This window comes from Myotis yumanensis, unplaced genomic scaffold (assembly GCF_028538775.1).
Source record: "Myotis yumanensis isolate MYYU_CA2020_CCGP unplaced genomic scaffold, mMyoYum1.0.hap1 SCAF_8, whole genome shotgun sequence".
NCBI classification, from domain to species: Eukaryota; Metazoa; Chordata; class Mammalia; order Chiroptera; family Vespertilionidae; genus Myotis; species Myotis yumanensis.
This window is the reverse complement of record NW_027223759.1, coordinates 70,216,510-70,242,614: the sequence shown is the minus strand read 5'-3', so window position 1 is coordinate 70,242,614 and position 26,105 is coordinate 70,216,510. Positions and strand designations below refer to the sequence as shown.

The window sequence follows — 26,105 nt, the reverse complement described above, 5'->3', positions numbered from 1 at the left end:
ATATGCCTACAGTCTTCATACCACATCACACTATTGCAAATGCAGCATTGTAAAATTGTTCATATTGCTTTGTAATTGTTTGGTTATAGGTCTATTTTCTCCTTTCCTATGAGCATTTGAGATCAGAGACATCATTTCATTTTGAATCTTCAACATCTAGCACATGGCCAAATGCATTATAGTTGCTCAGTAGATACTAGATTATAAAAATACGAATAAGAAACTAGCATAAATAGAGTATGTAACTGAAGATAACAGGTCTCTGAAACACTAGCGGCCAAGAAGAAAGCTACCTTCAGTGGTACCTGACCGAAGCAACAGTTGTTGAGCATGCTTTTAAATAAAATATGTTTCTTTTCAAATAATGTATTTCTCCTATGTCTCACCACCCCCCAAGCCCCTGCTTTGGGAAGGCATGATCCTACCTTTCCTGTACCTGATTTAGTTCATTTCAATGTAAGATAGGTTTTTACCATCTAACTATAAAGATGATAATATTAAAGTGAATACTTTTTTGTCATCATACAAAATAATTGACATTAAGTCAACTTTGGAAATTACCCTTTATAAAACTATTTTTTTTATTTAATTACTATAGCTTAATCCACTGCATGCACATACAAAAACAAAATGTTCATTTTGTACCATTTTCCTGCCATTTGGCTGTTAACCTCACAGAAACTTCAGAGTTTCCAGGACCAATGAATCAGGTTTCCAATCTGTTTTAATAGGTTTGTATAACTCAATCCCCCCAAAAGCCTTCCCTCAGACATATGATGTTTTGTCTTTTATTTGTTAGATCATCCATTTATACATATTTCATTTTAGTTCCTTGTCTATTTTATCAATTGTGATTGCATTAGTGGTACCTAGTCTGCTCCATATTACTAAATTAGACCTCCACAAAGGTATTTTAAAGTAATTACAGTTTAATTCAAACTGTACCTAATGCTGAACACTTATTTGATCTTTAACCATATTGGTTCAATGAAGACTTCATATTTAATCTTAGTTCAAATGTATTTTACAGTAAGAGCAAAAGGAAATACTCTATCCTCTCCTTATATTCCTCAAGTAAAGTAGTCCCTAACATATATATATATTTTAAAAAGCTTAAGTTTTTATTTCATAACTTGCTTGTTATTATATTAGCAGTAACCAGTTGTTTAAAGCCATCAAACATCAAATCATTTGTCCTATGAAAAGTGAACACACAACTAATGCAATTGAAAATACTGAGGGTTGCCCAGCTGGTGTGGCTCTGAGGTTGAATGCCAACCCATTCACCAAGAACGTCGCTGGTTTGATTCCCAGTCAGGGCACACGCTCTGGTTTCAGGCTCATCCCCAGCAGGGGGAGTGTAGGAGGCAGCTGATTGACAGTGATGCACCAATGTTTCTCTTTCTCCCTCTTCCACTCTTTCTCTCTAAAATCAATAAAAACATATTTTTAAAAAATATATTCTTAAATAGTTATTACAGCATGAAATACGACCCTAAATCTCCATAGCAATTTGCATCTATGACAGAAGCATATCTTGTAATTTCTTTTTAAAGACGTAGGAAATCCTTCTGACACAATTTTCCAAATGTGAATTTATTTAGATGTGAGTAGAGCTGAATCACCGGTTATACTTAAGCAACCTTTCCTTGGCCTCATAAAAATAATTTGATGACCCTTTAATATTCTTTTTTTTTATATTTTATTGATTTTTTTTTTTTTTACAGAGAGGAAGGGAGAGAGATAGAGAGTTAGAAACATCGATCAGCTGCCTCCTGCACATCTCCCACCGGGGATGTGCCCGCAACCCAGGTACATGCCCTTGACCGGAATCGAACCTGGGGCCTTTCAGTCTGCAGGTCAATGCTCTATCCACTGAGCCAAACTGGTTTTGGCACCCTTTAATATTCTTTAGTCATAAACTTACACTGAAAACCCTTGGACATTTCTTGTTTAGATTAGTATTGGTCCTTTGTAGATATGTAGTACATTGGTTGCATGTAATAAAATGAAACAAACTACCAAAAAAGTCATACAAACCCATCACTGAATTAAGTGCTAATTGCCTAATCAAAAAAGTTATTATATATTCCATGTGTATCTAAATAACAAAAATATTATAATTTAGTATGTTGGAAATATTTATATTTGCTTTGGAAAATATTACTCATGTCCAAAATGAAACAATGACACATGAAGATAGAAAAAAAATATTGAAGAGAAAGGGAAATATACATTGATGAACTAACCTTTGGAAGAAAATTTCAACAGACAAATAGGGGAAAAATTGGATTTCAACACAGATACTTTAGCCCGGGACAAAAGTCTTTGACAATAATAAGGATACCTCTGTATCTAGATTTTGTTAAAGCAAGACTTCTATTTCTTTCTCCCATAATAATTATTTCTATTTCAGAAAAAACATATTTATATATTAACAATTTAAAAATCCATGTTTTGCTATGTGTGCTTCAAGTTTTTGTGGGTTTTTTATTTCTGACTTTAGGGGCTGTGCAATCCAGTGCGATGTATAAAGTAGAAATACGGTAAATCTCGTTTGGCAGAGATTGCTGACTGCAATTTGATAACATTTGTCTCAACTGCAGGCTCCTAAAAGACATGAATTGTTAATACCAGGAAAGCTACAGTCCTGGCTGCTGATCCACACAGATCTTCCTAACAAGTGGCTGGTGAAAAAGACCATTAGTTTTATCCCAAAAGGTTCCTGGCCCCTAACCTGCCCAGTGAAAGAGAAGCACACCGCCGTACTGATGTGGATTTACCCAGCATTAAAAACGAGAAGAAAATTTCTTCTTCTTACTCTTCTCGTACTTAGACATCAAGAATTTTAATTTTAGAACTAATTGGAATGGGTATCAAATGATACTATACTATGTATTCTCTCTCTCTCTCTCTCTCTCTCTCTCTCTCTATATATATATATATATGTATATATGTAAGTATATAATACTGTATATATTTAGAATTATCCAATATGTTGTTTTGGCTCCACTGTCTACAAAATGCCTACTTAGTCTCCAGAACTATGTGTTAAAAATGGCTTTCTTAAATAATATTTCACAGATGTAAATTTATTTGTGGGTATAAAAAGTAGTAGAATTAATTCTGATAAAGTTTGTAATTCAAAGGAACACTGATTAAAGGATCCTTCAAAATAACAGTCAACAGCAACAAAATAAAATATTTGGTGTATATTTGATTGGTTGGAGATTATTGGTAGTTTTAGGAAAGTAAAACAAAACAAAACAATGGGAATTTTAGCATCAGAGAGAGAATAAGATGACAAAGCAATGTAGCATGATTTAGCTTTCTCAAAATATTAAATTAAACAATAAATATTTATACATGATGACAAACCATATAATAAAAATAAATGATAAAATATGGTTGGCTGACCACAGATATAAACTAATAACAAAGATATTGAAATTCACACAGTTATTAAAAAGTCTCAAGATTAAGCCTAATTTTGAAGGGGTAAAATTTTAAAATAAAGGCTGGAAAAGTATGAGATATGGGGCAGGGAGTGAGGACAGCAATAGAGGAAGAAAGAAAAAATGGGGGGAAAAGGTGAAAAAAGTAATTGGACAGAATAGGAGGAAGGAAGGGAAAAAGAGAGAAACCACATCTATATGTTTATTTTCTTAGGCAACAGCCAGCCCTTTCTAATTCCCGAGGAACAATCCTCTAGGGACATGAACTCTGAACATTTGGTAACTCATTGCTATAGCACAACTTGACCTTTTTGTTATACTGACTAGGTGTACTGAATCTTTATTTAAATTTATACAACTTTATATCTGGAATGAAGCTTAGGGTATTGTCCAAACATCTCATTTTGCTGATTTTCAAAGTCATAGAGTTAGTAAATGGTCAGCTCTTTCTATCCTTCAGAATCCTTTTATATTATTTATCAAACACAGCACAACTGCAACACCTATCTGGTGCACAATCAATGGTTTAATCACTCTATTAAAGAATATAAAGAATAAACTTCTAGTTCCTCCCAAATATTCATTACACCCTCTTCCAAGTCTGCTTTCTTTGAAACAGTGTTTATACACTTAAAAGACATTTTTTACATGAGAGAAAAAATAAACTTATATATATATTTTTTAAATATATTTTATTGATTTTTTACAGAGAAGAAGGGAGAGGGATAGAGAGCTAGAAACATCCATGAGAGAGAAACAACAGCCAGCTGCCTTCTGCACGCCCCCTAGTGGAGATGCACCCGCAACCAAGGTACATGCCCTTGACCGGAATCGAACCCAGGACCTTTGAGTCCGCAGGCCGACGCTCTATCCACTGAGCCAAACCGGTTCGGCAATTTTTTAAAGTCTTTTAAAGATCTCTGTTATTCATGCCCAAAGATAATTTCTAATTGATACAACATGAGTGAACAAGGCAATGCTAAGGTGTAAGAAAATATCCACAGAGGAATCCTGTCAGTCAGGAGCTGGGACAGCTGATTACAGTGAATACTAGTCCCACCGTTAACCTGCATTTCAGTTGAGAGGGATGGTTTATAACTTTTGAGATTTGAAAATGTAAGGATATCTGGGAAAGTGAAAGAACGACATGATTAAGCTACAGGAACATGGAATCTGTTGGAGGAAAAAAGCTAAAAACCGAAAGGGCATGGAGAATTTTATAATACAATATGCAAGCATTTGCTCAGAATGCAAATTGCTAAGCACTGATTCCCTTACTAAAAGTTGTTGTTAGGATTTCTCTCCCTGGAGGCCTTCCAAATTGGGCAGATAGCAATCTGTCTAGGCAAGTTTGGGTTCAGTCCAGCCTCAAGGCAGATGGATGGACTGGATAACCTCTCAAAGTCCCTTCTGGCCCTATTATTCTACAGTTCTGCTTCTGACTGAAAGAATTTATCGCTGATTCTCTCTTTGTAGATACAGTCACTGCAGGTAACATTGCTTTCCTTCTGCTTTATGCAGGTATTCCTGGTAAACAAGAAGAAACAAAACTCAAAGGAGCAAATCGCTTTAGGCAAAATGCAGGAGTGAATCTTCCTGACATAGGCACATGGTGTGAGAACAATAATCCCCGGATACAGTGTGGTACTCTTTACCCAGTGAGTTACTCTAGGAGAGTCCCATGCACTTTGCACTGTATCACTCTGCTTCCTGTGTGCTTGTCTTCCTTACCTCGTTGATTGAGTGAGTCCTTGTAGTGAAGTGATTGAGGTAGAAGTTGAATGTGAGGGTTTTTTGGGGGTGTTTCCAATCTATCAGGGTTATGAGATGTACACAGAGGAAGAGAAAGAATGAACTACTAGACCAAGGTGCATTTGTATTGAAAAGTGCACCTCAATACAGAAGTTATACTGTATTAGGTGAGAGATGAGTAGGCTTTGACCCAAACATATTTTTCTCAGTTGTGCACATTTTGTTTTGAGTAAATAACTTACATGGGTAGGATACAAACCTGATTTATGGAAAAGGAACTAGAAGCCCATCTGTCTGGGAATAGGACATTGTACTCAAAATAAGAACATAACTAGTAGAAATATCAACTTACACTAGTTTTGAAAGCAGGAACGAATAAACCAAAACAGAGGTGAAGGCCTAAAATACGTGTGTTTTTTTAAATTTCTTGAAATAATTATTTCAGCTGGATATACAGTAGGAAAATCTAATATAATACATGCACACAAATAAACTTCTATATATACATTTTCTTTTTAAAAAAATAGATATTTTATTGATTTTTTACAGAGAGGAAGGGAGAGGGATAGAGAGTTAGAAACATCAATGAGAGAGAAACATCGATCAGCTGCCTCCTGCACACCCCCTACTGGGTATGTGCCCGCAACCAAGGTACATGCCCTTGACTGGAATTGAACCTGGGACCCTTGAGTCCGCAGGCTGACGCTCTATCCCCTGAGCCAAACCAGTTAGGGCTATACATTTTCATATAATACATTTTATATGTAATTTATATGTAATAACTATTTAGAAATTTGATATAGACTGTTTAGACTGAAGAGCATTTTATACCTATTAATTTCTCTCCAACCTTCTTTGAGACCTCTTTAGCAATATCTAATTGACCTAAATAAAAATTGGACAATTCAGGTTCTTAGTGATTCTACTCATCGTTCTCTGAGCCACTTACTGAATTGTATAGATTTTTTCCTTGGCACTCTTGGTTTCGTACCTGTAGCCTGAATGAGAACACAGCACACGTTTCGGCTAATGGAACTGAAAAGTGCTCTTCGGGCTTGTACTTCCCATTCTTCTTGTATCTGACACTCAAACCTTGGCTCACAGTATCACCGGCCTATTTCAGAAGCAGCTCTGAGAGCAGAGTGATCTCACTTTGCTTGGCAACTTAGGGTTTCCGAAACCACAGTGGGTTGTCTGCAATGGTTGTATGATCCCGGTGGCATAGAGAGGGCAGCTATTTGATTTTACGTTTTCTCTTAACTCAAACTTAGGATGCAAATCTTCAGCTCATGTAAACATATCTGGATAGTATATTTCCCCTCAAAGATGAACATTTAATGAGTTTCTTGTAGAAAGGTTTGGAAAAACATAAAATATATATGCATATTTCTCTATGTCTCCACCTGAGTGAAAAATAAATAATCGTTTGATTTGATTTGAAGGGACTAATAAGGAGGAGTTGGGAAGTCACCAGTTGCATATCTCTTTTTTCCCTGAATATTATTTATACTTTGAGCTACTCAGTTATGATGGCATTAATACACATGTGCGTGAGTGGAATAGGGTTTACTATATGTGATAACAACAGCAGATCAGAGAAAACGCAGCAGAAATAGGTGTATGTGTGTGTTTCCGCAATTTTGAACACATTAGATATTCAAAATTTAAAACATTGGCTGAAGGTTTTGAAAACTTCAAGGAATCTCTCTCTATAGAGTTCTGTAAGACTTAACAGAATTCCAGATTGAGTTGAAAAAAAAACTTGTCTTCCATCTATTTATGGTTACTTCTCATTAGAATGGGATTGTGTTGTATGTGGGTTTTTTCAAAATTTAAACTTTCTCCATTGAATGTTATTGAGAAGTATTTCCTTATTTCTTCCAGATCCCATTATAAAGGGTGAATCTTATTTTTTTTTTCAGTTTTCTATTGTTAGTAGTACAGATTTATTCCAAAGAGTTAAAATAAACTCCATTTTCTTTCCTCATCAAATGAAAATGCTAATTTTTTTTCCAAGAGGATAGAATTAATAGATTATTCTCCAAGTTTGTTATATAGTTTTCTAGCTTGTTGTTCACTCAGCACATTTTTGCTGCTCAATCAATTCATAAAACTGGCAGGGAACCTAGATTTATTTAAAAATGTTCTTCAGTTGATTGTCTACAAGCCATCTGGCTGCTTTAAGAATGGGCCAGAAAGGATGGCTGAAGCACAATAGTTTTTTGCACTTCTCTGATATGGTATGGGAAGGCCCAGTAGTCAAAACTGGCAAATGAAAACTCAAGGTCACTGTGTTTAAACCTTCCTCTCAAACTGCATTTTTGTGCGACTCCTGGGGATTCCGTTAACCTCTGCTACTGGCTTTAATTCCCTATATTTTTATATATCAAGCTGCCTGTGTCAAAACCCAAATAATGAATCAACATTTGAGGCTGAGTAGAGAGCTGAGTGACAGTTTGTTATAAATTCATACTTTTGAAAAATATTGAAGCAGTCATATGTTTTTCAAAGTTAAAATACAAGAGGTCAGAACTTAGGCATCAAGAGAGGTGGCATTTTAGTAGCTTGGTAAAGATGGGATTCTGGTTGCTTAAAACCACCTCAATAAATTTAATAAAATAAAATAGTAAATACACCTTCCAAACTCCTAGACTTCCTCTGAAATGGAATTTACTTAATCTGGCTTTCCATGTCATCTACTTTGACATTCACTTGCATGAACTACATTCAAATGATACATTAGAGGATAACACCCAACATGCTTTGTTGTGGGAGGTGATCAATGTGAAAGAACAGGTGACTATTTAGTTCAAAGCCTTATAATTATAATAATGCATGGTTTTATCTCCTAAGAATAAATCACAAAACCTGCTACATGCAGCAATTCTAGTCTTCTTATGCTTAATAGTAAAACAATATCATTAATACCCCTATAATAAAGAAATATCCTAGTATCATTTTTCACTCTCTTTATAGTTTTTTTTTGGTTTTTTTTTTGCAATGCATTTTAAGGGGGTCATATTACATCCTTATTCTAATGTAACAACTCTAGGTGTAATACCAAGTTGTTTTTGTGTGTGTGTGTGTGTTTTTTTTTTGCAGCTCCAAACCCATCTCTCTCTATTCAGAACTCTTCAACATTGTCAAAGAGTTCAGAGCTTTCTTGAGCGTACAATGTTTTTTGTAAATGTATTTTTATTGATTTTAGAGAGGAAGGGAGAGGGATAGAGAGGTAGAAACATCAATGAGAGAGAATCATTGATCGGCTGCCTCCTGCACACCTCCTATTGGGGATTGAGCCCACAACCCAGGCATGTGCCCTTGACTAGAATCGAACCTGGGACCTTTCAGTTCACAGGCCCACACTCTATGCACTGAGCCAAACGGGCTAGGGCAAGCATACAATGTTTTTCTTATGCACTTGTGCCTCTAGAACAGGCGTCCTCAAACTAAGGCCCGCGGAAAACATTTATCCGGCCTGCCAGGTGTTTTTGCCGCCGCTGCCTGTCCTGCTTAGCGGCTGACTCGTTCCGGGCCCGAAGTGCGCATGTGTGGAATGTCTGAGGGACGGTGAACTGGCCCCCTGTTTAAAAAGTTTGAGGACCTCTGCTCTAGAACTATAGTTCCCTTTTTTTGAAATGTTCTTCCGTCTCTCATTTGCCTACCAACTCTTAGAGTGAGACTTATATTGACTAGAAGCTATCTTGGGAAATTTTTCTGCATTCCCTCAAGCAGAATTATATGCTCTTTATTTTATTCTTCCTTAGCAATTTTTACCTACATCCATTATGACATGTGGATTTCACTAAGGCAGAAAATAGGATTTTCTACATCTCCAGTGCTTAGGTAAGTGTCTGGAACTCTGTCAGTGCTCAATAAAAGTTCACTGAAGTTAATGAATGAATTTAATATAGAGAAACTTTATTGTGTTTCTATTGCCACATTTAAACAATCATTTTGGTTGCCGACGTGTTATTATTCTTGCAAACACTTATTTGTTTTTCCTCAGGAGGAGGAAGGTGAGGAAATGATCCAGATACATGATGAGTCTAGTGCCCATGAATGTTGATATAAATGAACAATACCAAGAGTGGCAGAACTATTTGCAAGTCTCTTATGTAAAGAAGATATTACTGGGGGTGGGGACTCAGAGTTCTCTACCTAAGAGCTTGGCATGTTTGAGGAACAAGTATAACAGGAGTTGTTTGAACCAAGGAATGAAGCTCTTACATCAAAACAATTGCTCTTTCTTCTCCTATAGATGTTAGACAGAATATTTTATTGGGGTATGAACTGTGGATCTAAGTTTTTGACTTGCATCTATTTAAAAATCAAAATCAACTGAAAAGAGGGTACAGTTCAGCAAAAATTGAAGATGCATAATGCACCAGGATTCTCACCACAGAAAAGAGTAACTAAAAAAATATAGAGCTCAGGCCAGTGTTGCTCAATGGTTAGAGCCTCATCCTGCATAGCAAAGGTTCCTGGGTTCAATTTTCAGTCAAGGGCAGGTACCTTGGTTGCGGATTTGCTCCCCACCCCCCTAGGGACACGTACAGGAGGAAACCAGTCGATGTGTCTCTCACATTGTTGTTTCTCTCTTTCTCTCTCTCTCTCTCTCTCTTCCCCACCCCCACCTTCCCCTTCTTCCCTCCCACTGTCTCTAAAAATCAATGGGAAAAATATCCTCAGGTGAGGATTAATAACAACAACAAATATATATGGAAGTAGTATAAGCTAGAAACCGCTAAAAAGAGAGGTAGATATAGAATAGAGATGGCGTTTTAACAAAGAATATCTCTTTTCTTGAGTTAAATCCTTCAGTGTTTAATCTACTAGTGTGTCTATACAACATTCTTTGAATTTACAAAATTTTCTTGTTTCTACAGTTATTCTTCAAAATAATTCTTTTGGGACCAAAGAAGACTAATTAATATAAGACATTAACATTAATCAAAGACGTAAATCCAGTACAAAAATATTAAATTCCAATAGATAACAAACTATTTTAGATTATCCTTTCAATGCTCAGCTATGATATAGAGCCAAATTACTTTGTCATTCTTTTCCCACGGCTATTAAGTTAATTAACTGTTTCTAGAAGTCAATATATTCAAACAAATGTTTGAAACCTAAACTCCAAGTCTCTTTAGCAGGATTAGTTTAGCAATTATATCTGATAGATCAGTGTTAAGAAATCAGATATCTTTACAAGATCATATTTCTAATTACACAGAATTTATAAATCTAAGATTGAAAAATGAATATATGTAGTTATTTATATATGTATATGTATGCATGTATATGTATGATGCATATGTACACACACACATATATATATACATGTATATATGTATATATATACATATTCTATAATATAAAAGCCTAAGCGACAGTTATGATCAGTTGACTGGTCACTATGATGTGCACTGACCACCAGGGGACAGATGCTCAATGCAGAAGCTGCTCCCTGGTGGTCAGTGTGCTCCCACAGCCAAACTCCTGCAGTCCCTCCCCTGAGCCAGCCAGCCCCAATTAGGACTGGGCGAGAAGCCCCATTCGGCCCTGATCACCAGCCAGGCTGAGGGACCCTACCCATGCACAAATTCAAGTACAAAACTATCCTAATTTCATATAGGTGTCACTTGTTAACATAAACAATATCTGTAATAGCCTTGCAAAGGGGTGATATAGTTATAGAAGATCTATGCTTTCTAGGAATTGTGGTTTTGCTTCTGAGAAGCATTAATTTGTGAAATCAACAGTGTTAAGGGTCATAGCCCTTCACTAAACTTTACTTAAACCAATCTCTTTGAAAGGAAATGCTAATCTCTTTGAGAGTTGAGATAGATTTGAAACTACCTGATCACCTTATCACAACTCAATCCAAAGAAAAGAATACAACAGGATCTACTCTTACATTACAGGAACTTCAGTAGTCAAAATTAGTCAGAGCCCACAAACCAAGGTCCTCCAGGCTACTTCCAGTTGTTTGTTTTCTAGCTCTAGGCTTATCAATGTTTCTAAGTATTCAAGTGCACACTGGTGAAATTTCCCTCCCTGTGTTTTATGCTTTGTGTTGCTGATAGTTACACTTTCTCTAACATAGCCTGCAATTGTATTTCTGCTCCATGCCTTTGCTTTTGGACTCTGCATAGTGAAATTCCCTACTCTAGCATGACAAGTTAATTTTAATTTAGAAAGAGATTGGCAGAATTTTTCAATGGAACTTTTAAAATGGGAGCAGAGCAAGACCCATTGATATAATTGAGAGTGAAAGTACAAACAACAAGTGATTCAAATTAATTTGTCTTTTTCACCAGCTTCACCTACTTTCTTTCTTCCTCCCTCCCTCCCTCCCTCCCTCCCTCCCTCCCTCCCTCCCTCCCTCCCTCCCTTCCTTCCTTCCTTCCTTCCTTCCTTCCTTCCTTCCTTCCTTCCTTCCTTCCTAGAAGCTACAAATTAACATTATTCCATCTGAAATCAGTGTTTTAATAATAACAAAAGCCACCACAAAATAAAGTATTTCCTTTCTGGGGAAAAAATGTAGTTCTGAATATCTGAGCTAGGAATTAACCCCTAACTCTTTCATTGAATTTATTCAATCTTCAGAAATAAATTAATTAAATCTAATTAATTGTGCTGGATTAAATTTTTGAATTATGTGAAATGCATAAGGTTTAAACAAACAAAAATAGGATTATTAATTTCCTATAGTGAGTTACTACAAATAATAAAGGTTGCCATTTGTCTTGATCAATTTTGAGAAAGCCTCTAATTTGTGAGTTATCTCCAGGATTTTCAGCATTTTCTCATTGGGCCTTAGTTTTAAGAATAGTAACATAAAAGAAACAACAAGTTTATATCTAAAATACATATATTAGAGCAAATACACTACAATGACTGGAATCTAAAATAAATACATTAGAACTGATTGTGGGTGAATGGAGAAAAAATATAATTTCACATATCAGAAAACTATATCCCAACTGGCAGGTAAAGTAAAATAATCAAATGTAATTTTAAAAATTCTTACTATGCATTATTTCCTGGAGTTGGATGACATATCTGAGAATCTTATTTTTCTTTAAGTTTCTGATCAAATATACCAGTTAGATATATTATACACTCAGAAGTACTTAGGAATAGACTCAGAATAGAAAAGAGAGAAATCATAAGAGACCAGTATCTATGTATGCTTGTGTATATCTGTGCACATGGGTAGTAAGCTTCTCATATGTCAGAGAGTGCTATTCCCTGATCAGTCTTAGGGAACTCTTCACACATGTTATCCGTTTATATTCACAAGGACTTTGATGTTTGCTGGAAATTAATCACATAAGATTGCGTAATCATTGTTTCTAGAGATAGGAGATAGAATCCCTTTTGCAGGGACCCTAAGAGTCCCCATATTTTTTTAGCAGACAATACCACAGAGACCGGCATTCCCTTGCAGGACCATTTTCTACTACAAATGGATCAAAGTAAGGTTGTGAATAAAAAGAGGGTTTCTCTTGCTCACAGCCACTTTACATGCTGACATAATGAATTATCTTATGAATGTAAACTTTTAAAATAGCGTCTTGATACATCTCAGTCAATCTAGTCTCTGTTAGTTGAATTTGTTTAGCATTCTTTGTATGGATGTAAGAATTTTTGTGGAACTATTCTGTGTTAAGGAACTTTGTGCTGCATAAAATGTGTTTTCATTGCTCATGAAATTTAGATATAGTGATATTACAACCAATATAAAATACAATGTAGGAAGCGATACAATTTTCTAAAATATAATGTGGTGATTTTGAACATTCTTATTGTAAAAATTTTATGAGCACATTCCTATATATACGTATACCCATATACAAAAATCAATTTTTTTTCTTCAAGTGGAGTTAAATTATGGAGATTAAAATATCAGTGCTATAGAAAATCATTAATAATAGATATATTTTATTACTTTCACCAGGGAGAAATTGATTTTTCTAGGAAACATTCAGAAAACAATTCAGTTGCTAAGAAAGCATTCCCAAGACTAGAATATCACCTCCAAAATGTTAAACATTTCTCCTTATTAATTTTCTTAAAGGATAAAGATATACAACCAAATGTAAATCCTTTACTAGAAAAATATGTCAATCTTTGAATCATATCTAAGACTTCATGTATAATAACTTAGAGTCTGTGTTTAGAACAAAACAAAAAGGAAGCAATGGAAAGAAAAGTGATCCAGACAGAACAATTCTGCAAAGGAAACACATTTCTAAAGATTGATGCAGCGTTTGAATTAATCTATTTCTTTTCTTTATTAGATGTCTACTAGAGGTCCGGTGCATGAAATTCACCGGGGGATTTTCAGAGGGGAGGAGTCACTCAGTTTGGCCTGCACCCTTTCACAATTCAGGACTACTGGCTCCTAACGGCTCACCTGCCTAATTGCCCCCTAACTACTCTGCCTGCCTGCCCTATCACCCCTAACTACTCTGCCTGCCTGCCTGATTGCCCCTAACTGCCTCTGCCTTGGCCCCTGCTGCTGCGGATTCGTCCAGAAGGACATCCAGAACGATGGCCGGAAGGTCGTTCGGCTGTCTGGTCTAATTAGCACATTATTCTTTTATTATTATAGATAGTAGATGAGAAAGTTCCTCAGAGACTTGATAGGCTCATGTCTAAATATGTTTAAAAAACAACAACACAAAAAAACATTTTTTCATTAGGAGTGACCTAAAATTAAAAGGAAAATTGCAGGTGGGAAAGTGGATTCAATTCCTATGATATACTTTTGCCTATAACCAGTCATCTTCCTTCATTTAAACACAAACCATATACATGTGATAAATCTGGTGCTGCCCCCAATTTTTTTTTTTATTTTTTGTCCAAGTGTTAGGAGCACTCTCCCATGCCAGGAAGCAAACATATTTCTAATTTTCTTTCCTCAATGCAGAAATAGTTTATTAAACCACTAAGTCTGAAAGGACAATATCTATTCAGTAATCTGGATTTTACCACTCTAATTGTACCAGTCCCAAGAATTGGGTGAAAAATCCTTTGGTAAATACATGTAGAAATCCAAATATACTTTATGTTATTTCTTTTCTTTTTTTACATTATTCTTGTTATTTTTAAGTCCGTCACAGTTTATAACATATTATTTAGGTGTTTCAAAATACTTTATTTGGTGAATAAAGTAGCTGACCTTAAAGGCGAGAGTAGTACTAGTATAGTCAGATTCCTAGTGGTAAATTATAAAAGAAAAAGACTGTCATTTGTGATAAAGATATGAAACTTGGAACAATTACAAAATGTAAATTGGAAGAGGAAAAAAGTTTGAAATATAAACAACTACAGCATATACTCTAATTCTTTCTCAGTTTGGAGTATATGCTGATCTTTTCAAAAATCAAGATAAATTTGATATCATTTAATTTTCGTTCAAATGCATTATATTTTTGTTGAATTCCCTGGTTTACCATTAACATGTCATTTATTAGATATATCTAATTAGATTGATTAGATCACAACCATAAATTTCATTAGAGAACTCAGATATATTTTCATATAATCCACAGCACTGAAAATGTTTAAGATATTCAAATTTGTGTAACCACCTCCAAGGGAGTATTTGGCAATGCCATGATTTCACTGTTAGACACTTAGTCACACATGTCTGCCTGAAATATTTTTTTTTAAATATAATAAGAAGCTGGGATTATAACTGAAGTACATAGAATTAAGCTCTAGAAAATACAATTAATTTCTGAAAAGAAAATTAAACTCTTTTACACCTATTACTTTGTAATTCAGTACTTTACTTTCCGTTAATATAATTCTTATTAATATACAATTATAAAAAAGAATACATGTCACAAATCCTTTAAATAAAAATAAAATATCTTATTAATTATTATTACATATGTGTTCATAACTGAAACTAAGAATCTGCTGGCTCCTTATGGGACTATGTCAGAGTACAAGGCTAGGAAAGGAAATTCGGTCAAAGAAGAAAGGCCTTTAACTTCTCAGTATGAATCTGTCCACAGAACAGAGTAATTGGATGTCCCTTTGGGAAGAGAGAAAAGCCCGAGTGCCCCAGTGGATCTGTGGTCCCTCAGCATCCTCAGCACATTGGATACCTTCCCAATATTTACTCTTTTACCGATGCAGCTCTCCCTCCCTGATCTTGAATTCAGTCTCCTTCAATCCAGAGTTGGGGGACTGGTAGCCAGTAAGACCTGCCAGGCCTGTACATTGTGGACTGCACAATGTTTTAAAAAGCAGTAGCTGACTTTGAACACTTTAAACACAGGCAGAAATGGAGGTCCTGCTGAAAAATTGGAACTTTTGGTGACCTACGACCTTTTTTCACATGGCAGCAATTACTAGCTTGTGTGAATCTGTCCACAGCCAGGCGTGCATCTCGAGTTTTCTACAGTTCCTTCTTTTCCTTACCATCGGACTCTCCTCAGCATGAAAGATAGGTTTCGCTTTGACATCGGCTTCAATAAATAACCTTTGTGTTACCCTCAACTAGTGAGAAACTGTTGAGACTTGTGTTTCAGTGATTTCTTTCCTGGCTCCCTCTAGCGGCCTGATTCCCTTGATGAATACCTTGATTCTGTTTCCAGATCTTTAATCCTGGACTTTTTGCTTTTCCTCCTCTCACATGTCATGCCCTCTTCCTAACCAATGTTACTAGAATGTGCCATTTGCAATTTGCATTACTTTTCATTAACTTTGAGATTTTTTATTACTTCTCCCTCCTATCATTAATATACTAGTATCGACAAACCTTTTACTGCTGTAGAATTTAGATGTTTATTTTTTAAAAAACTTACAAGAAAGTTGGTATAACTTCAGAGAAATAATATTCAGGGAAAATACCCCATGAACACATGCCAGTGATATATTTGTTGCGGAGGATTTGCTTCAAATACTCTTTGTTTAAGCAAAGGTTCAGAGAAAGAAGCATGCACCACCCTACAGTATCATTGTACTGTGACAGAGACTCCCTATCTGCCCTTTGCTCAAAAGTATTCTTTTCCATGAAATACATAATCATTTAAGAGCCCGACTTCAAAGTCTAAGTGTGGTTTTGCCCCTAACGGCACTTTTCAGTAAAACACAATATATACAGCTTTGAAATGCATATTGAGTGTGTCTGGCAATAACATTTATGTTTTCTCAATAACTGATATGGTTATGGTTGGAAAAAAGGCAGGTTTTCTTTGAACTTTCATTAAAATTATGAAAAATTTAGTATTGCAATTGCACAAGGACTCACCCCGGCACTGCGCTCCTTCATCGTACCCATCTGAGCAGTCCAAGACGCCGTCGCACAGCTGGGACAAGTGAACACATTTGTGGGTACCAGGGCAAGCGATGTGATTCAGGGGACACTTGATTTCTACCTCTTCAGGACCTGAAAACAATGTAAAAAGGGTCAGATTGATGTTGATTAGCTTTGTTTTTTTAAAAACACTAAAATCGTTAAGAACAAAAAAATTACTAGAATTAATTTACAAAACAAAACTATAGAAATAGTACTGGAGAACAGCTCTAATTCTGACAGGCATTGAATTTAGCCTAAGTGCTTAAAAACCTAATTTTAAAAAGCTGCAGAGGAAATACAGATTTGAGTTTTGTTTTCAAAGAATGTGTTAAAAACACAAATATTCTTTCAACCCTCAAAGTAGCATGAATTGAAACCTGTGGGTTGCTTTGAGTCATTGTTCTCTTATCCTGAGATAGGCAGACAAGGCACTTAAATCCTGTTAATCTCAATTCCCTAAACTGGGAAATACACATAATGACAACCTCTTGACAGGGTTCTTGTTAAAATTATATCAAGTAACATGAACAAAAACATATTTGTGGAATTTAAATGAATTTGTGACAACCTAAACGTGATTTTATTTTTAATCTGGAATATGAAGACTAGCTAGTTATATACTTATTTACATATGGATTATTTTGTTTAAATAAATCACTGAGCAACTCTAACGCAATAGAATTTGCTGAAGAACGAGGAGGCAATGATGAACAGGGCATACTCCTGAGTTCACCTGTGTTGGTAACTGCGTTTTGTATAATCACCTTTTGTGCTTTTAAAGACAAACTAAAGTCCGAACACAGAGTCTTTCCTCGAAGGTCACCAATTCCAAATCTTCATCAAACATCCAAGTCTTAGGTATATTGTTGTGTCTAATTCCCAAGTCCTATCCATACTTCTTCTGTAGGCACTCCTTAAATTCCCCATAATGATCCTTAATCTTGCTCAGCTCTCTCAAATCCAAAGTGCAGTCATACCAAAATGACTACAATTATGCATTAATCTGACACTGATTATGGCAACAGCTCATTCTATAGTCAGACACATTTAAGCTTTAACTGCATACAGTTGTAGCAATACCCATGGGCCATTAATTTAATCAACTAAGCATTAGGTTTCTCATATGTAAATGGAACTATCAACTGAGTCTTCTTTGTGGGGTTGTTATGAATGTCAAAAGTTATTGATAGCAAAGCACTGAGCACTGTGAGATGCGGGCTCAGAGTAGGAATTCAAATTCAATATGTGTTAATCATGTAAATAAATGCAGTATCCTGGAGTGTTTAACAGACTGGAGTCAGATTCCTGGGTCCAATTCCTGGTCCCATCACTTGCAAACTGAGTAACTTGAGCAACATATATACCCTCTCTGTGCTTCAGCAGGGTGTTGGAAGGATTATATCAAAAGCTCTCAGTATTTTTCCTGGCAATCACTAAGTGTTGGCTATTACTGTAGTTAAATTAAGAATGTTCCAAGAGGATGAGTTGTTTTTTGTAAACACTTGTATCTCATAACTGTGTTTTTTTTTCTGTTGAAAGCCCCAAAAGAAAAAAAAAAAAACAGCTCAAAAGTAATAAAAAGACCTATCTATCATACTATCTAAGATATGCAAAGTTATGAGAATTGCAGAAGAATTAGAAAATGAAGAAAAGAGGAAAAGAGGAATACAAAAGTACTACACAAGAAAAATAATATAAGCTGGAATTGCGAAAAGTAAGATGTCTTTTTTTGAAATGCCTTATCAAATATGCATTACAGGTATTCGTGATTTTGTTTGATGGTAAGAAAGTTTTCAACGTTTTGTGTTTGAGGATGTAAACAATTTTTATGATGGAGCTTCACTAGCTGAAGCGTTGCCACTAACAGACACCTCTCTATTGTTTCATGTGTATTTATACAATTGTTGCCGTAAAAGGCTGTTAGTTTTGTCCAACACCTGCTTCCACACATGCACAACTCGTTTTACTGTAACATGTCTCTATAACTTGAGTATCAATATCTTAAAATATAATCATTTGTTTCCATATACGACTAATTACAAAAAACACAAATTAAATCCAATTTGTAAGAAGAAAAGTGAAACTCTTTTCTTTGTATTTTAATCCTCACCTGAGGATATGTATTTATAGATTTGAGAGAGAGGGGGAGGGAGAGGGAGGGAGGGAGAGGGAGAGAAAGAAAGAGAAACATCAGTGTGAAAGAGAAACATCATGAGCATGCCCTGACCGGACCAGAGGATCAAACCCACAATCTGGGTATGTGCCCTGACTGGGAATTGAACCTACCACTCTGTGGACAGTGTTCTAACCTCTGATCCACACTAGCCAGGGCAAAATGTGACAGTTTTCACTGAGAATTTTGAGCTATTGAAACTTGTATTTATAAGATTAACATAAATCCATTTTATTTATTTATTTTCAAATATATTTTTATTGATTTCAGAGAGGAATGGAGAGGAAGAGAGAGATGGAAACATCAGCGATAAGAGAGAATCATTGATCGGCTGTCTGCTGCACACCCCATACTGGGAATCAACCTGGACTTGTGCCCTGACCCGGAATCAAACCATAATTTCCTGGCTAATAAGTTGACACTCAACCACTGAGCCATGCCGGTTGGGCAACATAAATCCATTTTAAAAATAAAATTAAACAGTATGAATTAGTTTTGACAAGGTATAAACTTCTATGACCAATATTCACAAAATACTTCTTAAAATTTATTGGCTGATTCCTAAAACTTTAAAAACATTCATCTTTGCATAAATGTCAAGTAGTATTTAGGCCAGAAAAATTGAGATCTTTGAAAACAAAACAAGATAACCCACACAAAGAATACTTCATAAACCTGAGAAATTTTAGAGATTTTATGGTTAGAGACCAAAAGTGGCTCAATAGTACTTAAAAAAAAAAAAGTGGTACATATGTTGGCACCAATGAAAGTGAGATTTTTGGTTAAGACTGTCAGGTAAGTGATGAGTATGACAGAAGGAATGAAATGCACATCTGGTCTTCAGAAGAAAGGCTCAGCTACTTACATTTTTTGAGAAAACGGGAAAAAATATTGGGATTTCTCAGGGGCACTATAGGTCTATTAAATTGTTCCAGGGCTAAGAATTTGGGAAGTAAGAGAAATTTGTTTGAAAGAATAAAACAGTTAATTGGGTTTTTGTTTTGTTTTGTTTTAAATATATTTTATTGATTTTTTACAGAGAGAAAGGGAGAGAGATAGAGAGTTAGAAACATCGATGAGAGAGAAACATCGATCAGCTGCCTCCTGCACATCTCCCACTGGGGATGTGCCTGCAACCCAGGTACATGCCCTTGACCGGAATCGAACCTGGGACCCTTCAGTCCGCAGGCCGACGCTCTCTATCCACTGAGCCAAACCGGTTAGGGCTAATTGGTTTCTTTATGGACTAACCACTATAGTCTTCTCCATCTTTGGTATTTTTTAAAAATTTTTAAAAATTAATTTTAGAGAGACCGAGGGGAGAGGGAGAAAGAGAGAAAAAAAATCAAGGGGATGCCTCCTGCACACCCCCTACTGGGATCGAGCCTGCAACTCCAGCATGTGCCCTGACCAGGAATCAAACTGGTAACTTTTTGGTGCATGGGACGACACCCAACCAACTGAGCCAAACTACCAGGGCCATCTTTAATATTCTTTCATCTAGGTTTTCATCATCACTGGATAAACCAATAAGATAGCTGGGCCATGGTTTCATGAATTGTACCTTAAGGAGTCCTCCCCAAATCTTCATATTAAAGCACATAAGGCAATGATGATATTTGTGGGTTACACTGAATAAATAGCAGAAATTAGTTGTAGAGGCTGGCCCAGGTCTTAGGAATTAACCTCAAAATTAGAGAATCAATTTCTTAAACCCCTTTGACCAGTGCTAGGACTCTTCAGTTGGAAAACTCAGCTCAAACCAGTATTTTGTTGTTCTTTCTGGAAAATGGAAATAGAGGTGGGTTGAGAAATAGTAATGACTGTTTCAACTAAAATCTCCCAGAAGCCAGACAATAAAAGTATTTATTGCTTTGAGGAACTATCCATTCTTAATTCCCAAATATTGTTTGTGAAGTAAAGACTTGTACTTTCTCATGGGGCTTCTTTAGTCTATCCTGTAAATGGAGAGATAATGCAATCTGTTCACTGCTTTTAACCCTTTACTTGTGTGATATGAGGAACCATGTTATAATGGAGCTTGCAGGAATTCTTGAGAACGTGCCAATATTGCATAAATGATCACCCCATGAAGACATTTAGGCATTCAGAACATTTGAAAATCAGAAATCATAATCTGAACATATCAAGGAGCAGGGTTGGAGGCTCCCTCATATACCTGGAATTACTTCTTCAATTGCTAAATCATGTGGACATGGGGGGAATCTAGGAGAGGAAAAGGCAGCATATGAGAAATTTCAAAATACTAGAAAGAATTCAAAATTTTAACAATACCATAGTCCTAGAGAGAATATCACTTCCATTTTTGGGAATGCCTACTCAGAAAATATTTCCAGTCCCTCAAATCTAATTTTAGGTGACCTGAGCAAGGTAGCAGAATTTGACATATAGTAATTCACTGAAGAAAGAAAATCTTCATTGGGAAATTTAAAACTCTATCAATAAAGGAGCATAGTATATGTATATATCTATATCTATCTATCTATCTATCTATCTATCATCTATCTATCCATCATTATCTATCTATTAATTTTTGTGAGCCTTACCCAATTAGTAGAATTAGGATTAATTTTTAAACTAAAACTTTTTACAAACCAGCCGTCTAGGATAAGGCAAGGGTAATGTGATTCATCTGTATGTTTTGAATGTTTAAATTACTTTTTACACATAGAGTAAATATCTTACTTTGTTCAGTAAGATGTAGTAAAGGCAGACATAAGCTTATCAAATGTCTTTTCTGATGAAAGAAAACTGAGATAGTACATTTTGTGAAGGAGTGGCCATTTTTCTTCTGTAACGGCAGGTATAGTAAAAGATTTCCACTTGTCACTATATCATTGTATCTTAGCAGAACCAGCATCAATCCTCATCCTCCAAAGTTAACCGTTCCACCTTAACTCTACCACATCAACTCTATCACATCCCGCATGTTAAGTTGTAGCTTATCAAGATGGGCTGCTTGGTTACACTGTGCTTTTCCGTGGCTCTAAGTTCTTGGCCTGCAAGCTCATCTACTTTTCTTAACCTTTGCTATAAAGCAGAGGGTAGAAATAAATAGATACTGAATTTTGAAATGCTTTCAAAATTCAAACATTATAAATTATGCAGTTTTGGATTTCATTTGATTGTACCTGTCAATTCACAAAGAAGACTGAGATTTGGTTATAATTTGAAAATTTATTTAAAACTTAGCTTCTAGAAAAGCCTAGTCCTGGTTTTTAAAAATGCTCAGGAACATAAAGACTATTCTATTTACATAATACCTTACAATATTTAGTTTTTGAATATTGTCTCCTGTGGACATTTTCTATTTATTCAATTGCAGAGCCCATAAATTCTAAGAATTTCAAAAAATTAACTTCAAAATTAACTATCCTTAAGTAAGTTAAAATCATTATTTTAGTATATTATAACTAAGTAATACATTACAATTCTGGGAGCATCATTAACTTGATTGCAAATGCTTGATTTTTCTATCATTATGTTTATATCCTTTTTGAAAGAATAATTTCCACACAATCAGATGCAATTTCTTGGAAATATGGGCAATCATCTTTTAAAGGAAAAGATAATTATTATGTAATTAAGTATATGGGAATATTGCATTATAATATCTATTATAATTTTCACAGCTGAGAAATCAAAATGGTCACAGCAATGTATGCCTTTTATGAAAACTGTGAAACATATGAAACACATTAATTACTGCATGTTGTTTGGGAAAATTAGTATGTAACATAAAGAGACTTAATATCATGTACCTGATTAATATTAAAGATAACATTGGATCACATAATACATTTGCAAACATAATACAACTTCCCTACACTGTCTTTATTTAATAAGGCCCTGTTCTTATTTTCAAGCACAATTTACTTTTACATGTGAGCTATTTCACCAAACTATTTTAATTAAATGGAAAAAAGTGAAAGAAATTTATAGTATTTCATAGAAAATTAAAATTGGATTTATGAGTTTCAACTTTTAAATAACACAATATTAATTTAAACAATTTCTTAATCTGGATGATTATACTTGAGGATACAGGAACATGAATAACAATTTCTAAAGAGACATGTACATTCAATCGAATAGTAACTCACTCAGATGAAATAATTTCTGTGTAAAACTGGTTCTAGTAATGGCTGTGTGTTTACATATTTCAAGTGGATGTTGCAAAGCTTCAAGAATGGAGAGAGATGTAAAAGTGATTGATTTTGTCCAGCTGCACTACCCTTAAGCCATCTGTGACATCTGTCCTATTTTTCAAGACCCTCAGGGAAGAGATTTCGCAGTTTGACAACTTGTTCCAAGGTTTAAAAATACTTTATCATTAGCCGTTTCTCTTCAGAAACCTCAGTGTAAGAAAATTCCTTGCATCCAACATATAGAGCTTTATTTATGTATTTAATATATGAAAAGCACTCCTGGTTTCCTAAGAAAGATTATGCCATATTAAAGCAATTCTGCTATGATCAAAGTCACTATTGTGTCTAATACTAAGAGTATAAATAAGTGGCTGGTTAGTTAAGAGTCCTTTACTTAAAGCTTTCTAGATCAAATCAGGAAATATTATGTTAAAATGGAGAGCCATACATTCCTCTGTGTGTGTGTGTTTGTATATGTTTTCTGTTAACTTTAGAATATATCAAGTGATTTTTTAGTCCACTTAATTGACTATCAGCATCTGAATCCAACAAATACAGTTTAAATAATAACATTCTCCTCCACAGAAACTGTAAACATTTAGAATACTGTCAGAACTGGCAAATAAAATTCATCATATGTACATTGAAAAAGTATTGTTGTTATTAATTATAGCTTTAGAAATAAAAACTTTATCAGGCCCATGAACTGTCTTGCTTCCTGAACTTCCATTTAAGGGCAAATTGATAAGAAAATAAATAAAATCACTGTTTTATGAGTGACTGCCATTGCAACACTGCCATTCATTAAACCTTGCAAGTGGATGAAACTCAGCTTGGATGATTTAAAAATGATGTTATTTAGATGTTTTAAATGCACCTTTATCCCTCTGCATGTATCCATCATATGCTACTTGCTTGCTCGATTACCCTACTCTCTCTTTGTCTCTTCTTCCACCTGTATGCTTTTTAAAACACTACTCCTTTTTGCTAGCCAACTTGAAGAGCTAGGTGTTAATGTATTTGCATTTAAGTAAGATTCTTACACAATGTATTAACTATAAAGACAGAAATTTTAGTGAAAAGACAAAGGCACTTTTGTTTCAGAGAAAGGGGCACTTCATTGATACCGATGGCACACTTCTTGGTGGCAATTGTGCTAATTTCTAAAGTTGGCTCTCAACTCTTTTTAAATAAATAGTGATGTATTAAATCAATGAACCAGAAAGAAGATGCCTATTTTCAATGTGTAAAAATCCTATTGCATTCTCAAGAGGTAAAACACATGCACTAGTCATTTCATAAAATTCCTCTGCGAGGAAAAGATTTACCCAATTTGCAGATAAAATAACTAAGGAAGCAGAAGGTGTAATGTTCCATTTGGGACTATTTTATACTGAAATACAGGATAGACTATAAGTGCTTCATCTCTAAAGGCAATGTTTTTTTCTCTTCTTCTGGGGTTACTTTACTGTAACCCAGGGGCAGGTCCTGATTACGGTGTGAAGCTCAGGGCAGTGTGGAAAGCATACCCAACTGGAAGCAGATATGACCCCTGGTAGGAAGCACGTTAAAAGACTGGTGCCTAATGGAAAAAGACAAGCCAAACTCAGATGATTCACACATCTCCCAGAGAAAAGGGTTTTACTGCAACTAAGAGGCAGTGAGGAAGAGCAGCCTACTGGATCTTCCACATGTCAGGGCAGCTGAAAGCCATCTGATCCTTGATTCCACAAATGTGTTAGAATAGAAATTGCTTCTGAGCCAGGCTGTGCACATGGAGGCATTGTTGTTGCCACTCTTAAGAGGGATTTTTTTTTTTTGAGAAATCTGTAAAGGAAGAGGATTATTTTTTCAGTCTCTTACCCTATCGGCTAAAATAATAAATGATTAGATACAGATCCCAGGATAAGACCTAAAAACCTAAGAAAGGATAATGTCAGGTGATGAATGAAAGAGAGGACTTTGGTGGTATGTTGCCCAACTGATATAAGTCACAGGTCAAAGGAATTCTAAGTATGTAAATTATTGCCAAAACACTTGAAAAATATTATTTAATTTTCCCTCAAAAAATGGTAACAAAGCCAACATTTGACAACTAAGTATGTTAGAAACCAAAACTAGTAAACACATGTCTCTGTAGCTCCTGTCCTCAGAACAAAGAAGAAGAGCTACTTTGAGGATATACTAAATGACAAGCTTCATTTGTTTTGTAGATTTCAGAGAGGAAGGGAGAGGGAGAGGGACATAGAAACATCAATGATGAGAGAGAATCATTGATTGGCTGTCTCCTGCATGTCCCACATTGGAGATTGAGCCCGCAACCCAGGCATGTGCCCTGACCGGGAATCAAACTGTGACCTCCTGGTTTATAGGTCGATGCTCAACCACTGAGCCATGCAGGCCTGGTGATAAATTTCATTTCTCATGCAATTAATTCTTCACCAAACTTTAGACAAGATGAAAACAACTCCATACAAAGTAGAGAACAAGCTTATCTTATTTTGTAGGACTCACCTAAGACAACATTACTGACTTAAAAAACAACAACAACAAAAAAATGTCTGATCTAGAGAGAAATTTATTCCATGACTCTTGCTCAAACAACATGGATAAACTGTGATATATGTAAACAATGAGTAGAATGATATTTTCTGATTCCATTGGTGCATTTACCAAAATAAAAGTTAGTTAATAGGAGTTATTCCTTTTTTTTTAATGTCATTTGGGAAAAAAACAAACCAACCAACAAACAAAAAAAAACCTCTGATATTGGCTTGGAAGGAATGGATACCTGAAAAATGGAGAAGAGAGAAGAGTAAATATATGCCTTGAAGCACTGCATCACATTTTGAAAAAAGAATTCTATGTTGTATGTGAAACAAATAAACAATGTTTGAAAAGCCTGATTAGCATACAAATGGTTTCCCAGTGAGAGGGGCAGGGTAGTGCAAGTGTAGTTAATCATCTTTCACTGGAAGGACCATGTTGGGAGACATGGTGATGCTTGTATAAATCAATTGGTACTTGAGAAAAAGATAGAATGTTAAACAGCTCAATTGAAAGACCAGAGGTTGGTACAGACATTCTTAAACATAACAGCCTTGAGTCATCTGCGGAGTATATACACTGTATATTTCAGACCAAAATTAAAATATTATTGATGAAAAATATTCTTAAATGTTTAATTTTTTCATGACATTCAAAATGATGTTAACTCTAAAAATTATTTT

At 35.2% G+C, this 26,105-nt stretch overlaps 1 protein-coding gene across 1 annotated transcript in view; it reads right to left on the bottom strand.

The window, feature by feature from the left end:
• The window catches only part of LRP1B (LDL receptor related protein 1B), a 1,706,338-nt gene that overhangs the window by 1,054,429 nt on the left and 625,804 nt on the right, over positions 1–26,105 (bottom strand). The window contains exon 3 of the mRNA XM_070423500.1: positions 16,486–16,623. Coding sequence (XP_070279601.1) covers positions 16,486–16,623 — 138 coding nt within the window. The remainder of the gene's footprint in view (positions 1–16,485; positions 16,624–26,105) is intronic.